Source organism: Cyprinus carpio, chromosome B13 (assembly GCF_018340385.1).
Source record: "Cyprinus carpio isolate SPL01 chromosome B13, ASM1834038v1, whole genome shotgun sequence".
Lineage (NCBI taxonomy): Eukaryota > Metazoa > Chordata > Actinopteri > Cypriniformes > Cyprinidae > Cyprinus > Cyprinus carpio.
The window spans coordinates 22505277-22521340 of NC_056609.1; the positions used below are offsets into that span (position 1 = coordinate 22505277).

Genomic DNA, 16064 nt, shown 5'->3' on the forward strand with positions numbered 1-16064 from the left:
TAAATGTCTTTGAATGCTGTATGAATTCCTGCAAATGTTCTCGCCTTTTTTAATGCTATGGTATGGCAATGGTACAGCTCTTCCTGCTTGTTCACAGCTTTTGATAGTGCACTTTCTGATGGCACCAGCTTTGTTTTCATTAACTTTGCTTCTCCAAAAAGTCTTACACACTTTTATGCCTTATGAAACAACATTTCTAATTGCTATTCTTGTTTCCTTGATGAAAAAGATTATCTTAAAACCAATTTCTTAAATTATATAGATTTCTTTTTTTACTTTAAATATGAAGTGAAATATTGCATTGTTAGCTTAGCCACAATTTAATAACAAATTTCTGATTAGGCTATTTTCACTGTAAACCAAAAAGATCATCCCAACCCCACAATGTTGTGACAAACTAGTTAAAATGCTCATGTTGTAACAGCACCACATAGTCACAATGTTTACACCTTTTGGATAAATCAGCCTACTTATAGTTCTGTCTGCATATTAAGCTGCAATATGAGAAAGTATTTTAAAAAATTACACACAAATACACTAACTACTGCAATAACATACTGTACAAATGATAAAAAAAAAAGACTAAGCTGTAGTAAAGTGTTTTGTTGTGATTAATCCATTATCATACAGGATGTCAAAACCATTACAAACAATCTGGTAGCATGTTCAAGACATAAATTGTACAATCTTTCCAACATACAGCATGCTAAATCAGATAATGAAAACAAACCAATAGTACAGGTGTACATCGTAGCAACTGAGATGAATTCTTTCTTTTTATCAAAACAAAACTCAATTTATCTGTCATGGCTCTTTAGAAGATGAAGGGTATGAGAGATTTTCTTGATCTGGGGAAATCTTCGAACTTCTCGATATAGAACCTGGAAAACATTAGAGAAACCTCATATATTTGACTAACACTTTTTTTCAGTGCATCACTGCATTGTACTCTCAAAACAGTTTAATGAATTAATGATATACCAGATGAAAAAAATATGTATTTTTTTTTATTTGTGAGTCATTAATTTTACCAGGTGTTTTTAGTTTACCTGTGATGGTGATAGGCTCTCGGGCCTATAAAGCAAATTGTGAAAAAAGCAAAGGCAAATGTGGGTAAAGACCAGGTAGCAACAGCGTAGCCCAGCCACTCTACAATCTCCCCAAAGAAATTTGCTCCAGACACATATTCAAACAAACCGCCTGCAGTTAAAATAAACACATAAATCAACTTAGCATTTATTCAGTGCAGCTAATTGCAGTTTGCTTACAGAGACTGAGATAAAGACAATAAATGATGAGTGCTGCTAACATTAAAAAGACCCTGAAATATCTCTACCTCTCGGGATTTTATAGGACATTTCTCCAGATTTTCTCAGGTTGCGAAGAATGTGGTCACTGTGAATATTGATTCCCATTCCTATGAAAAATATTATCAGACCTAGAAAAATATTTTTAAAATAATTATAAACATGTACAACTTTATATTAAGCAATTCCTCTAAAGATATTTGCTCCAAACGATAAGCTCCAATACTCTAAACTTTAGGAAAAAAAGATTTCGGGTATTTTTATGAACTGTTCACTGTAAGTTCCAAAAATGATTCTATGAAGTTGCTGCAAAAACCCACTTTTGGAACCTTTATTTAAGTGCAGCTATTCAGCATTAACGTAATCATTTTTTTTATTGAATAAATTCTAAAATATATTAGAAAGGTTGAGCAAAATTCTGAATTTTTTTTAGTCCAACAAAAGATTTTTATTCAGTATGTGCATGTTTATTATTATATTATTTATATGTAGAATTTATTTTATCTTAGTTTTATTCAATATATTTGTCTTTTATGGTAGTAAAAAGGTCAGTACTGTTATAACAATTAACACAATTATGTTAGCCATACTAACATAAGATAAACAGCAGTAATTCATACTAAAGTATAAATATATCTGTTCATATACTGTATACATTTATTTGACTGTACTTTCCATTTATTACTTAAATACAAATGCAACTGACAATTAAACACCTCAATTTAATTTTGAATAGCACACAACCCTGAATTATACGAATTCATTAAGTAAACAAGTTTTACCGGCTAGTAAACAAGCCTCAGAAAACCATGTATTGTGATATGTAGCACAGTGCAGCAGATAGTGTGCCTGCAGGAAGCCATTAATAGAGCAAAACACCATCCCTAACAGCATGATGTTAAGCGGATATGGCCGCCCTTTGGTCAGCAGAGAGTAGATGCAGCTCCTGTAAACCAGAATGTTGATACGTATCAAATACCATCTCTTGGTCATCTGCCCACAGTACATTACACTTCCACTGTTATTAGGCCTATGTGTCTTTGTAATTCAACACCTGTTCCCAAACCTGCTGTGTTTTGTCCAGATCATGCTTCAGAGCATGCTTATTCAAACATTTCTCACTTTATTCACCTGCTTCTGGCCCAGTTGTGTGTAATTACTCAACTGAAATATAAATAAAATTCTGCTGTTACATTTCTGCAGCCTTGATTAATTGTCAGAACAGCAGGATTGTTTAAAGAAACAGGAATCTAGAACATTCCACCCAGTGCGTTTCCTTTTGTCTTCGGATTAAGGGTATTTTTTTCCTTACTTGTCCTGGGTGAGCTAGATAACACATCCAGGTTTGTGAAATGGCGTAGCTGAACTTCATACTCACTGCATACTTAATAAACAAGCACTGTAAATGGTAACAAAAACGCTGTGATATCATGCCAATGTCATTATTAAGTGGTTATGATCCATTTTCTCCGGCCTATCTGCGTTTTATACTAGCGATCTTTCATTTTAAGATGTTCAATTATTATTGAGTGTTTAATAACAATTTGAATTATTCTTCAGCCCCACCAACAATCTTCCCATCATTCACATGACTTACCTCTGGAAGTAGTGCAGGCAGAAGGTCCAGAGCATCAAGTGTCTCCCAGTGCCATTGTTTCCATCCGTGGTCAGCATCAAAATCAGGGGCACCAGCAGAGCGGGAAGCTCCTGGAGGAACCAGGCGAGCCTTGCAGGCACCATCGAGGTGCTGCCTGAGGTGTCCACGTAGCGGCCATAGGCAGCATGAGACTTCATGAGACATATAAAGTGCATTACCCCACCCAAGATCATCGCCAAGCTCAGGCCCCGCACGAGGAGCTCCTGGCACTGCATGGAGGTCGACATTCTGTCCAGTTCCAGACCAGGTTTGGGTGAATCTAATGCTGTATCTCCCCTCTTAACCCCTCACCAGAGTTCTGCCTTAGAGCAGCTCCTCCCCAAAAGCAGAGGGAGAGCCGAATCCTGACCATGCTACAGCTTGCCCCCTGCTGAAATGTGAGTATGCCTTTTTGAAAGAGATTTCCCTTTTGACATATTGAGAGAGATTTTTTTTTTTTCACTAATGCACTGGTGGGAAGCATCAGCTTTCATAAGACAAATTGGTCTAAAAACACAAGTATATTTTTTGTGCATCTCGGCGAGCCGTGGCTTTTTTGTCACCTAAGGAGCGTGCTGATGTTTACCTGCTTGAGTCAGTGAATTTATGTTTGGAAAGGAGAACAAAGAAATTAGTTTCTCAGTATTTTACAAGAGCAGTAATCCAGTCTGTCTTTCTTTCATCAACCTGTTTACACAAATCAAAGCATGAGAAACTAGGAGAAAGGGCTAATTCTTTTGAGTATTATATTTCCGGAAGGCAAATGGGTGGTTTTTTCTTGTATGCTTGTTTTGGCACAAATATTAATACTTTTCAAAGGGAAATCTCCTCTCAGACTGTAAAAAGTATAAAAATTATTTTCCGGCACCATTTGGGTTTCTGTATGTTTCCACACTGGCAGGACCATTTGGGGAAACTTTTTGCACTAAAGGAACTTCACAGTTAAATATGTTTAATTATTATATATTAATATTGAGGTAACAGTACTTAAGATTATTTAAATATATTTTTATATTAATATTTAAAAATAGACATTTTTATTTCCCTAAACACTTTGGCATAATCAAGTTCTAAAGTATCAAATCAAAAATGCTTAAAAGAATACAATTTTACAACGTGACTACTGATAAATTGATGTATAAAAATAACCCTCTAGCATTATTTCAATTAAAAAAAAAAAAAATCAGCAGTGAACATTAAGCTACTTAATTTTGATTTATGTTGTTTTCTAAAAACATATTTACCTGTTCTGCAAAAATGTAAACAATTAACAATTAGACCAGTATTTGGATTTCCAATTAACAAGTTTTCCATTTTGTTTCAGAACATGATGTAAGCTTGGGACTAACACTGCAGTCATTTCTGGAGTAGAAACTTGCAGTCAGCACAGCTGACACCCGTGTACAAACGAATTCTCAACAATGTTCACTTCACTCGAATGTGTTCACTGCAACCTGAAATGGCTCAGGAGATTTGAAATGTCAGTGCTGCTAAACTTGAGAACAGATCGATGGAAGTGATATTTGTTGAGCTGGGCCAATTAATGGGAACCACTATCTCTGAACTTAAATATGTGAAAGTTTTAATACAGAATAAATTCTAATCACAAATCAAATTTCAAAGAAGGTTCAAAGAAAAGGAAAAATAATTAGAAAAAGTGAAAAACAATTGTATGAGCTGTAGTTTGAATGTAGTTACACAAAACAAATGCCACCTAATACCTGGAAAAAAAATGAATGGCATATAAAACAAGTATTAATTTCCTCAGCCCCTGCTTCAGTCAAAATCTACATCCATAAGAGGCCTCTTTAATAGCTACAGCAGCCAACATCCAACTAAATAAATAAACCAAGAATAAATAATAAGTTTTCACCCCACAGGAATTTTGCTGCAGAGCACACGAAATTAAAAGGTAAACTGGTCTGCCATGCAGATGCAGTGCCATGAGTGCTCTTCTATTTAGAATACATGCACGATAATGTGACGATTGCATGAGGCTGGCTATGCAGTGCATGACATTATTTTGAAACAAGTCTCTAGTGCTCACCAAGGTTGCATTTATTTGATAAAAAAAATACAGTGAAAAATTTAATATTGTGAAACATTATTACAATTTAAAATATCGGTTTTCTACTTTAATATATTTGTAATGTAATTTATTCTATGCCTAATCAGCATCATTACTCCAGTCTTTAGTGTCACATGATCCTTCAGAAATCATTCTGATATGCTAATTTTCTGCTCAACATTTATTCAATTCAATTCAGTTCAATTCAAGTTTATTTGTATAGAGCTTTTCACAATACCAATTGTTGCAAAGCAGCTTTACAGTGTTATCAGTTCAAAAGAATAGCATTTATTTTGAATAAAAATATATATTTTTTAACTTTTTAAATGTCTTTACTGTTGCTTTTGATCAGTTGAATGTGTCCTTGCTGAATAAAAGTATTTACATTTAAAAAAAATTCTGCAATTACTTGTCAAGACCGGTTAAGTATGGTTACATTTGCAGATATGTTGCAAAAAAAAGCAAAATTTAAATGGTAGCAAATAATATCCTCATAATGACTGGGAAACATGTTGAGGTTGTTTAAGTTTGTTTACTTTTGATGATTTGTTGAAATGTTGAGCAAAGAATAGAATATGTTGAGGTTTAAACTCACATATCCATGATTCAGCTATCCTTTAATTAAACGAAATAGAAGAGCGACTACATCCTGGGAGAGAAGCACAAGACTCATGTTATAATACATGGCATTTTTAATTCATTTTGGACCCAATAACTCACCAACTGCTCGTAAACGTTTCACAAACACAGGAATCGCAAACAATAACACAAGAAACCACAGCACAGTAACGTTTGTCATTACACTTTATTGTTTCTTTGCAACATCGGCCATGACCCTTGTCATATCTGGCGAGAATTCTGTAATGCTTCAATGTAACCTGAGATTTAAAAATGACTCCGTTAAGGAGCGCTTCAATTAATTTCGACATAGGTTTGACAACGTGTGAACTGTTCGTTTCTACGCAATAATAGTTAGAATAATAATAAACGGTACTAAAATAAAAAAATTGAAACAATTTTAACAGTACAAGAAGAGGTGTTGTGCTGGGTGAAACCGATGAATGTCTTTCCCTACTTTCAAAACGGTGAAAACTGATTCAACACAGACTAAATCAAGTCTTTTTAGTGGGTAAATGAACGGTGGTCAAGGGTGGAAAGCACAGGACCAAAAAAAAACAAACATGTTTAACACTGACCCAAGGCACATCTGCATGGTGTGACATGCTTTGTCTGTTTTCTGTTTGAGGATTTGGTTTGAGACATTTAAACCTTGATGGGGATGTCCAGGAGCCTTGCCGTTTTCCTTCCGATGGTTACCCAGGAAACATCTTGCTGCATTGTGCTCTTTGGGAGTAGATGGGTTAAGGAGGAAAGCCAGACAAAATGCCTATGCCGTTCAGAAAATCCACCTCCGGCGGTTCCTCGAAACGGGTGTGCATCACTAACTACTAGTCAGCTGTTAAACATGGCTGCTAACTTGCATGAGAAAATAAAATTGTTTCAGAATAACCAAAATAAATAACCCCTTACGATTTAAAAGTTGTGGGACTGAAGGGATAGAACAGCCATTTTGAGGCAGTCTGAACTGTACTGCACTTCCTGTAGACTTCAAACACTACTATATGCTTCCACACAGTTTGAGATTACATGTCAAACGCATAGTAAAACTAGAAAGCTAAATAATGGTAATCACAAAGGGAAAATAAACAGAACGGAATATAAGAATCAGAAAAAAAACTTTAATTTGACTACAATAAAAGATTAGATGAGAGAAAACTATTTTTTGGTATATCCAGAACAGTGGAGGGTTAGTGGGTATTGTGTAGCCCTTTAAAAACTACAACAGGACCAGCGCAGTAGCTATTACTACAATTCTCAGGGTGTACATGGACATAGCATGTTGCAGTCTGTCAACTTCCTTTTTCTCATTATTTATCATTACGTGAGACGTTATGTAGATTATATATGCAGACTTGCAAAAAGAGTGCAATGTCGATGGTTTTATTTCTTTTATTTAAACTTTAAATGTGTCTTGCTTTTAAAGTACACAAGGGCTCTTCGGATATCTAATGTCTTTGGAGGGTCAAAAGTGGATTTTGCGTCATTTTGCCCCCCCTCCCCCCAAAAAACAAGAAAAAAAAACACAACCAAAAATCTGACCTTGCAACACCCAAAAAACTGCGGCTATACTTCAAGCTATAGCATCATCCGAGTTGCCTCACGAGGAAAACGGGGTTCAGGGAAAGCTGTAAGAAGAGGAGGTTAGTATCTAACGTTACATCTGGATTCAGGGTATGTATGAGGATTCCCAGCTGCGACAAGCTTCGTATGTCCTTCCTATAGAAGAGGCGAGGGAGGATGGGGATACGGGTGGGAGGGGCTGGGGTCTTCTAGGAGGCTCCGCGGCTCCTGGGAAAGTTCACCTCAATGAACGACGAGAGCTCCAGCAGCATAACTCACAGAGCTGTCCGACCAGTTTCGGCACTGGCTCGACTGTGCATAGTTCAGGAAAGAGAAGTTCATGTCTATGCCGTTCTTTTTCAGTTCCGCCACAGCCTGATGGAGTGAGGAGAATCAATGAAGAGTCAACACTAAAGAGATGCTTTTAGACTGACAACTGTAATCTTAAAAGCTTCATAATGAAAGAGCGGAAAGTTGGCAAGACATTAGTTGGGGGGGGGGGGCATTAATAAAAGCTCTGCGACAGTTAAGTGCTAGGCGAATTACCATGCTTACGGATTAGACATTATTTGCATTATTTTGCTTTTGCTTTATCGAGTCGACAGAGGTTTGCTAAATATAATGTCCAGGGGGAAATTCATGAAGTCGTTCATACAAAGGTACTTACATTTAGAAGAACGCCGATGGGATGGCGACCACAAATAGTATTATGATATTTCTTCAAATAATTGCTAAAGGAGATGGGGTCCAACTGTTCTATAATTCCCATTCCCTAAAAAAAAAAAAAAAAAAAAAAAGGAAATTAACTTGCATACATTTCACTGACATCTCAGAGCTTTCCCGTTACTGCCGTTAATAATGTTTTAATTATGACTCTCTAATTTTGCATTTGACATCTGGTGTAGTTTAATTGCACAACACAACATCTTAATATAAAATATTCAACTTTCCAAAAGCAAGATGGATTTTTAGTAACACAATAATGAATGGATATTTCATAGAAGGAGCTCTAGATCAAACGCGATCCTTGTCCATTAAATTTCCCTACAGAGGCAAAAGTACTTTGCCCAGTTGGTAAGCCTTTAATGATGTTTGGGTTGCTAAGAACATCTGCTACTTGACAGACTGTCACGGGTGGAAAGTATTAAAGTTGTTCTTTGAATTGCCGACTTCCATGGCACAGTAACCATAACAATGACTCTTTAGCTTGGAGAAAAATTCCATCACCTTTTTTTCTAGAACCACCAATAGGATTAGCACATTGTGTATCCCAAACCAGAATGGGATATTTGCATGAAAACCTCATATGTCAGACATTAAGTGAGTTACCAGAAGAAACGGGGATAGAAACAGGTTTACCATTTTGTCAAGGTGCTCGATAGATCTGTAGATCTCCCCTTGACTTTCATCGTAGTAGGTGTAACGGAAACGTTGTCCTGCAGAAAAGACAAAAAAGGTTCAACTTAATTAACCAGAGGCGGCACATAGAAACCAAATGGGATATTTGTATGGGTTCCTACCTATTGAAAGCATTCCAAAACACTCACTTATGAGGTTTATTTCAATTACAATGCTGCCATGGAAGTCAGCTGCCTATTTAGGCAGTAGGCAGTCTGTGTTTCTGGCAAGTCTAGCACATTGATGGAAAGTGAGAGAGTGGAGAGAATGTCTGTGATGCCGATATGACTTGGATGAGAAGGGAAAGTCGTGGCCTAATGGTTAGAGAATTTGACTCCTAACCCTAAGGTTGTGGGTTCGAGTTTTGGGCCGGGCAATACCACGACTGAGGTGCCCTTGAGCAAGGCACTGAACCTCCAACTGCTCCCCGGGCGCCGCAGCATAAATGGCTGCCCACTGCTCCGGGTGTGTGTTCACGGTGTGTGTGTGCTCACTGCAGTGTGTGTGTACTTTGGATGGGTTAAATGCAGAGCACGAGTATGAGTCACCATAATTGGTTGTATGTCACGTCAATTTCACTTAAAAAAGCATGTATATCTTTCTTTACCAGATTCATGCTGCTTTCGTTATCATTCATTTGAGTGACAATTGATTTAGAATGGTTCACAACTATTTTTTTTTTTTTTACATTTACATCAAACCCATATCATGCCTTTACACTCCGATTACTGGAAATTAGAGAGAGAGAGAGACAGATATATTTTTCATTTGTTCTCTAAGGCCTTGGCAATTATATATAGCTTGTGTTAAGTGTTTTTAGTATTATATGCATAAAGATGCACGCACTGTTACGTGGATATAGGAAAACTGACGCATACTGAATAAAACGTTAATTAAAAAAAATCTGATGTCAAGCATTCAAAAACTACCAAAAGTCAAGTGTTGACTAGTGTCAGAACTAAACCACTCATGCAAATCCGGTGCAAATCCTAGTAGATTTACTGTTGACAAGATGTCAGCACTACATCTCATTTCAACAAACTGGAAATTCTTCATCGATTACTGACTATAATTGATGCTATTTTCCATTTTTTTTGACAGTTTAGGTGTGTGAGTGGACACAAACCCCAGTGGCAGAAGTCAGAGGAGATGATGAAAAGATTAGAAGGGTCAGCCAGGTATTTGCTAAGCAGCTTGCCATATTCCTGCTCTTTAGATTCACTCAGAGCTCCCACCAGCACAGGGACGATGCTGAACTCATCTTTATGGCTGTTTTTGAAAAACAAAGCACAAAACAGAATCATTTGTCAATTCCCAGATGGAGATTTGACATTTGCATGTTTATAAATATTCTTTTGTCAAAGAAGTTTGCATCACTCATTGAAATCCGTGCCCATGTCAAATCAATAGCTGTACAAAGGTTTTCATTTCCCAAATTGCAGAGGTGTGAGAATAAAATGTAGTGCAAAAAAAAAACAAAAATGCTGAAAACCTTTAGAAAAATTATAGTTGCTCAGCAACTAATTGGTCTGCTTGTGAAAAACAAAAATTACCCAGATGTCTAATCAAACAAATTGAGAGGATGCACATATTGGAATATTTTAATGGAAAAATAGAAGTGGTTGGTGGCTCCTGCATTAATATAAAAAAAACATACATAAAAAAATAAAACACAAAAACAACAGAACATCCATCACGGCAAACTAATTAGAGGCAACACACTAGGTAAACAGATCCTGACAACATAATTAGTGGATCTGGCAGAGATGAATGAGCATGAGAGTGTGACTATGGGTCAATAACACTGCTCATGGCCTCTGCATCGAGATGAAGTGAAACCTTGATATATCCTTCGTCCTTCTCTTTACATTTACATTTTTTTTCCCTGGGCAGATTCTGTTCTACACAAGGATGTGTATGTCTTATAGAGAGTATACATAAGATAATTAGAGGAAACCACAAAGGGCTATATCCTATATCCTTTTGCTATAGTGCAACACTGACACAAGGTTAAAAAGCAAAAGATAAGACTTTGCAAGCAACACCTATGATCTTGGTTCCTTCAGAGAAGCCACTTGCATTTGTGCATTATTTCCTAAATAAAAGTTATATAAACTAAAGTTTACAAATGTTAGGTTTGTAAGATTTTATGTTTTTGAAAGAAGTCTCTTATGCTCACCAAGGTTACATTTACTTAGAAACAGTACTTAAAAAAGTAATACTGTGAAATATTACAATTAAGAATAACTGTGTTATATTTAAGTAACATAATTCATTCCTGTTATGACAAAGCTGAATTTTCAGCAGCCATTTCACCAGTCTTTCATGTCACATAATTCTTCAGAAATCATGCTAATATCCTGATTAAGTGCTCAAACATTGATCAAAATAATTGTTAAACGGTATTAATATTTTAGTTGTTTTTTCGAGATTATTTGATAATTAGGTGGTTTAAAAAATATATATATATATATTTGAAAAAATTTTTTGTTTTTTTTTTGTAACAATGTAAAAGTCTTTACTGTCATGTTAAATCAATTTAAATATTACATTCTAAGTATTAACTTTTTTTTTTTTTTTTAAATGGTAGTTGAATGGTAGTTTTTTTTTTAATGGTTCAAGCATAGAGTCTTTCAAGAATCCAAGGTATTCAGTGGATAGTGCCTGGTGTTCCAAAACTGTATGCATGATTTTCTACAGTGGAACACAAGAATGCTTTTGATATTTTGAAGCACTGTTTTTGTGCACATAATGGAAGACAACAGGGTGCAAAACAACACTGAACCACCTTTGACTTTTACTGTATGAAGAGAAAAAAACAAAACACTGAGATATTTGTTGAAGTATCTTCTTTTCTGTCTTTTGTGACAGAAAGAGAGTCATACAGGTTTATAACAACATTATGTTTAGTAAAGATTAAAGAATTTCCATGTCTGGGTGAACTGTTCCCTTAACGGTCAAGATGAAGATATTCATTATCTGGTTGTTACCTCTCCATGGCTTTAGCTGTATAAGGCAGGTGCATCTCAATGCTGTGTTCATCTTCATCTGTCTGCAGACTCATCCTCTCAAACATGCCTGTTTTCCACAGATCAGCGTAAACTGCCAGAGAAAGAGATGGGGCAGTGGGAATTAAAGCCCTTGAGTTTTGCACTGAGCAGTTATAATTGTAATTGCACAAAACCTCATTAATATGAACACCATCAAATAAAATATCATCGCTAACATTTCTTTGTTGCACATTCATTATGTTTATAGCCAGAACACTATGAAATAATAACAAATATAGTCATTTACAACTTGAACATTTTGCAATCTCTTCTGCAAAGCTCAGTTTGAGATCAAATGAGCCAGACATAAAAACAATCTGGGCGACACCTTTCTGTGCATTGGTATTCAATCAGCATTTAATCCTGCCAAGGGAGGAAATGAGATTCCTTACCCTTCTGGTCGATCCTCAGGTCGTACAGTGGTGTTCTGTAGACCTCGGCGGGGGAGAGGGCACAGCGAGACAGTGGCACATGGTGAGAGGGGCCAAGAATGAACACCCTCCGACTGATGAATAAGAGAGCGCTGCAGTTACCTCTCTCCCCACGGCACAGTCAACATTACGGCTACTTCAAGAGAATTTAAAGAAGCTCAGGAGAGCCACTTACGTGATGGAGGGATCCACCTGCTTGTAGGCGTGGGCGGCACACGCGCCGCAGTAAGTGTAGCCAGCGTGCCTGCAAAAGACTTAAAGGTTTAAGAATGCAGAAAGACAGCTGAAACAGACAAAAAAAAGAAGAAAAAAAGATGTTTGTCTGCTTTCACTCCACATACGGTGCTATTATGGCTCTAGCTGGACCGGCTGTAGGTTGTGCTTGAGATAACCAGCCCTCGAGTTGTGCGTTAAGCTGGGATCCTATTCACAGAGACAGAGAAAAATGTCATTAGCAAATATGAGAAATGCAGACATAATTTTACAACTTTGGCATTATTTGAATGTCTTCCAATTGTAGTTTGTACAGTATCATTTTCACTGTGTAGAAATATTTCAGAGCATTACAAGTCACGCTTTATAATCTTAAACATGACAAAGACCATGTTCATTATATATTTCTGCAATATTTTATTTATAATATATATTTTAATATATTATTTTCAGGACAAATATTGTGTAAAAAAATGTTAGTGTCAAAAGAATATATTTTCTCTTTTGCTGTTATAAAAACAGCACTATGAATATGTATTTAATTGACATTAAGCCCATTTTCCTCCCTAATTTCTATTGGCAGAATGCAAAACAAAAAAATCTCATTACTGTAATGCTGACAAAAATAAATAAATATTCATTGTAGCATCACCTCAGTACTACAACATGCTAAAAGATCTTATAATCAAGAATTCATCTGTGAATTTCTCTTCTAAATATAAATCAGTCAAACAAACAATGACACAATGGGTGAAATGGCTGTCTTGAATGTTGATTCCAGCAATATTTCAGCCTCAGACAGTGCCATTGTCCCAGTTCTAATGACTTTCTTATCAGAGTCTGACAGGACAAGATAACAGTTTTGAGAACCAGTGAACAGATGAACTTCAGCTGATTCTGTAAAAGGAATAAGAAGAATACAACCAATTTGGTCAAGTTTTAGCAGTTGTTAATCACATCTCTACACTGTAATGAATCGTACCATTAAATCACTAATGATATTCCAAAGAGCAGTCAGGTCTGAATATTGATGCATGTCCAAATGCATTTATTTTAGTGTCTGACTGATATGAGATTTTATGGCTGATGCGTACAATAATATTTAGAAAAATGTGGTTGATTGTGGTTATAGTGCTGTTTTTATATAATGCAGTGCAGTGTAAGAGATAACTTATTATATATAATATATATATTATATAAAAAATGTATACACAATTCCAGGTCTTACAAAATGGTAAAAGGTTTGCTGAGACATGGTCAATATATGAGTCTAATATATGAAGAATACTAATATAGCTGTATATCAAAAATCTATTATATATATATATAATATAATCATTATTCATTGACATTGTCTGTACAATTTGTCCAACTGACACACTCCTAATTACTGGCCAGTGTTATCACTGCCAGATGAATAATAACTAGTCATGATCTGAAAACTGTAACTGTAGACAAAGGCATGTTTATACATGTATGGACTCACCAGACTTTTTTCAACACATTATACATTATTTGCCGGAGCCAAGCCTTCTTCTTATGCAAACACTCAAAATTGTGTGTTTTGAACAAAAAAAGAGCTCTAAAAATAGTGACAGCTTACAAAACACAGATAATAATGTAAAAGCCACAAGACTTGTAAAAATGTATGATCTAGTGTGCTAGTGAAATGTATTGTGTTTTTGTGATGCATTGTTTTTTTGTGATTGATAGTTTGTTAATGAGTGAGGGGAATAAAAAGGCTTCGGTGTTCTGAATGTTTTCACTGTATTTACTGGAATGGAACTGCACATAAATGCTGACCGATATAACAATAAACACATCAATATTAATGAAAAACATGGTTTTATTGTCTATGAAAACACAGCTGTCATGTACAGCTGTCATATGAACTTCATCAAATAGCTTTAGCCGTTAGCAGAGTAACGTTAAATCCAGCCTTCTGAATTGCGACAGAAGTTAATCTATCTGGATTTACTCATCCAGTAAAGTAGGCCTGGGTAAAGTTAGCGTGGATGGCATATTAATCTGTGGTATTAGTTTGTGTAGTTGGTGTGTAGGAAAGATTCTCATACACACACTGGCTATAGGCTAACCAGCTAACTGTTGGCCTGTTTTGTTCCCAGCTGCTGTTACACACACTGAAGCTACACATTTACAATAGAAACACAAAAATAAACAAAAATAGGCAAATATGAGAGAGACACTCAGTGCGTTCGATTTAAATAATGGCCTTTGTATTTAAATGCCAATGTTTTCGGTCTGCTCAATGAAAAACAGAAAAAAAATATACAAAAACATTTTTAACATTTAAAGTAATTCATTAAATAATCTCCTAAATGCCAAGATAAATTAAATGACATTTCATGACCGAGGCCCACTTTGTTTGTAGATTTAATTGCTAAGCAGAATTAAATCCCTTTAAAGTGATTCTCTAACAAAATAAAGCTAATATGTTTTAGTTCACATTTTAAATAAAGCGAATAAGTCTTTAAAAACCGTAAGTTCAAAAAAAAAAAAGGTACAAATATAAAGAAACTCGCCCTGTGGTCTTTAAACCATTTTAGGCACAGCTATTTAATAATTCCCAGCTGATCGCACAGGCTCTGTCTAAAAACAAAGTGAGCTGCCTACCTAGGCAGCATTTTTGAGCGTGCTGAACGGCCCAAAAATTCTGTCCAGATAGGCAGCTCACTAGGTTTTGAGACACTGCCAGACACACACACTGGTGTAAGCAGCACAGCGGACCTCAGGCCCGGGCCGCTCTCGGGTCTCTGGCTCTACCTGAGGCCGTGTACCAGCTGCCGGCGTGGCTCGCTTCTCTGCACACCATCCGGTTCGACATCTTGGTGCCCGCGCCGCCTATCTTGGTCCAATAAAACCTCGTCGGTGGGGGGAAGAATGAACTAAAAACACTGGGAAAATATGCTAGCTCAAAAAGTATATGCCTGTGCTGAAGCTGCGTGCCCAGGGAAGGAGTATTCTATATAATACTGATATAAATGTGAGACATATAAGTGACGATACGCAAAAATATAAAGAGGTTGATAGTCTGGCTGTGAAGAACAAAGATCCGACCAGTTCATCCGCTCGCTGCCAAGTTTGTCTCTGTTATCCGGATGGGCTGGTTTGGCCCATCTCGGCTTCCGTTCTGTCAGAAAAACTGGGCGGGGAGAGTTGATTGATAGACTGAATCGAAAGACTGATTGGTCGGTTAAGATAAAGGGCGTTTCCAAATGATGCATATGTAGATTATGCTTTTATGATTGGATAGCTCAGTGTGTTTGGCTGAGAGTCATTTGCGGAAGGCAGATGTGGGCGTGAACTCGCAGATCGTTTGTTCGTGAAAACATGTAGCATTTGTAACATTAATATAGGATTAAAGACACTTTAAGTGTTGAAGAAATTTAAGATTTTTTAAAGTGTAAAACAATAGAAGAGTGATTGTGTCTTTGTTTTATGATTGTCAAACTGCACACTTTGTAATTGACTTAAAGACGTCGTTTGTTATTGTGAACAAAATATAAAGCATTGACAACATGCTAAAATATTTTATATTAACAAATGTATACAGTATCTAAATCTATACCATTTTTTAAGGGTTTTTGTAATGAGCTTGGATTAAAACATGTATACAATAACCTAAAATATATATTCTATACAAGAATCAACTATAACCTGTTCATCGTCGACGACATCTTACTGTTTCCATTATGTATTTTTATTATTTATCATATTCAGTGTATATAAATTGTAACTCAGATTCGGTGTACATTTAGA

General features: G+C 36.1%; 2 protein-coding genes across 2 annotated transcripts; both read right to left on the reverse strand.

Moving 5' to 3' along the window:
* Positions 1-373: 373 nt before the first annotated feature.
* On the reverse strand, positions 374-3328 carry LOC109061892 (3-oxo-5-alpha-steroid 4-dehydrogenase 2-like). The gene is made up of 5 exons (XM_019078973.2): positions 2905-3328; positions 2090-2253; positions 1337-1438; positions 1050-1200; positions 374-881 (listed from the first exon to the last, which is right to left on the reverse strand). Exons 1-5 carry the CDS (start codon positions 3189-3191, stop codon positions 815-817), a joined length of 771 nt encoding a protein of 256 aa, XP_018934518.2. The 5' UTR covers positions 3192-3328; the 3' UTR covers positions 374-814.
* A 2469-nt stretch (positions 3329-5797) lies between these two features.
* Positions 5798-15421, reverse strand: LOC109061902 (protein MEMO1-like). Its single transcript, XM_019078983.2, has 9 exons — positions 15069-15421; positions 12413-12494; positions 12247-12315; positions 12033-12145; positions 11581-11692; positions 9717-9859; positions 8552-8628; positions 7860-7964; positions 5798-7567 (listed from the first exon to the last, which is right to left on the reverse strand). The coding sequence occupies exons 1-9, from the start codon at positions 15127-15129 to the stop codon at positions 7436-7438; spliced, it is 894 nt and encodes a 297-aa protein (XP_018934528.2). The 5' UTR covers positions 15130-15421; the 3' UTR covers positions 5798-7435.
* Positions 15422-16064: the final 643 nt, after the last annotated feature.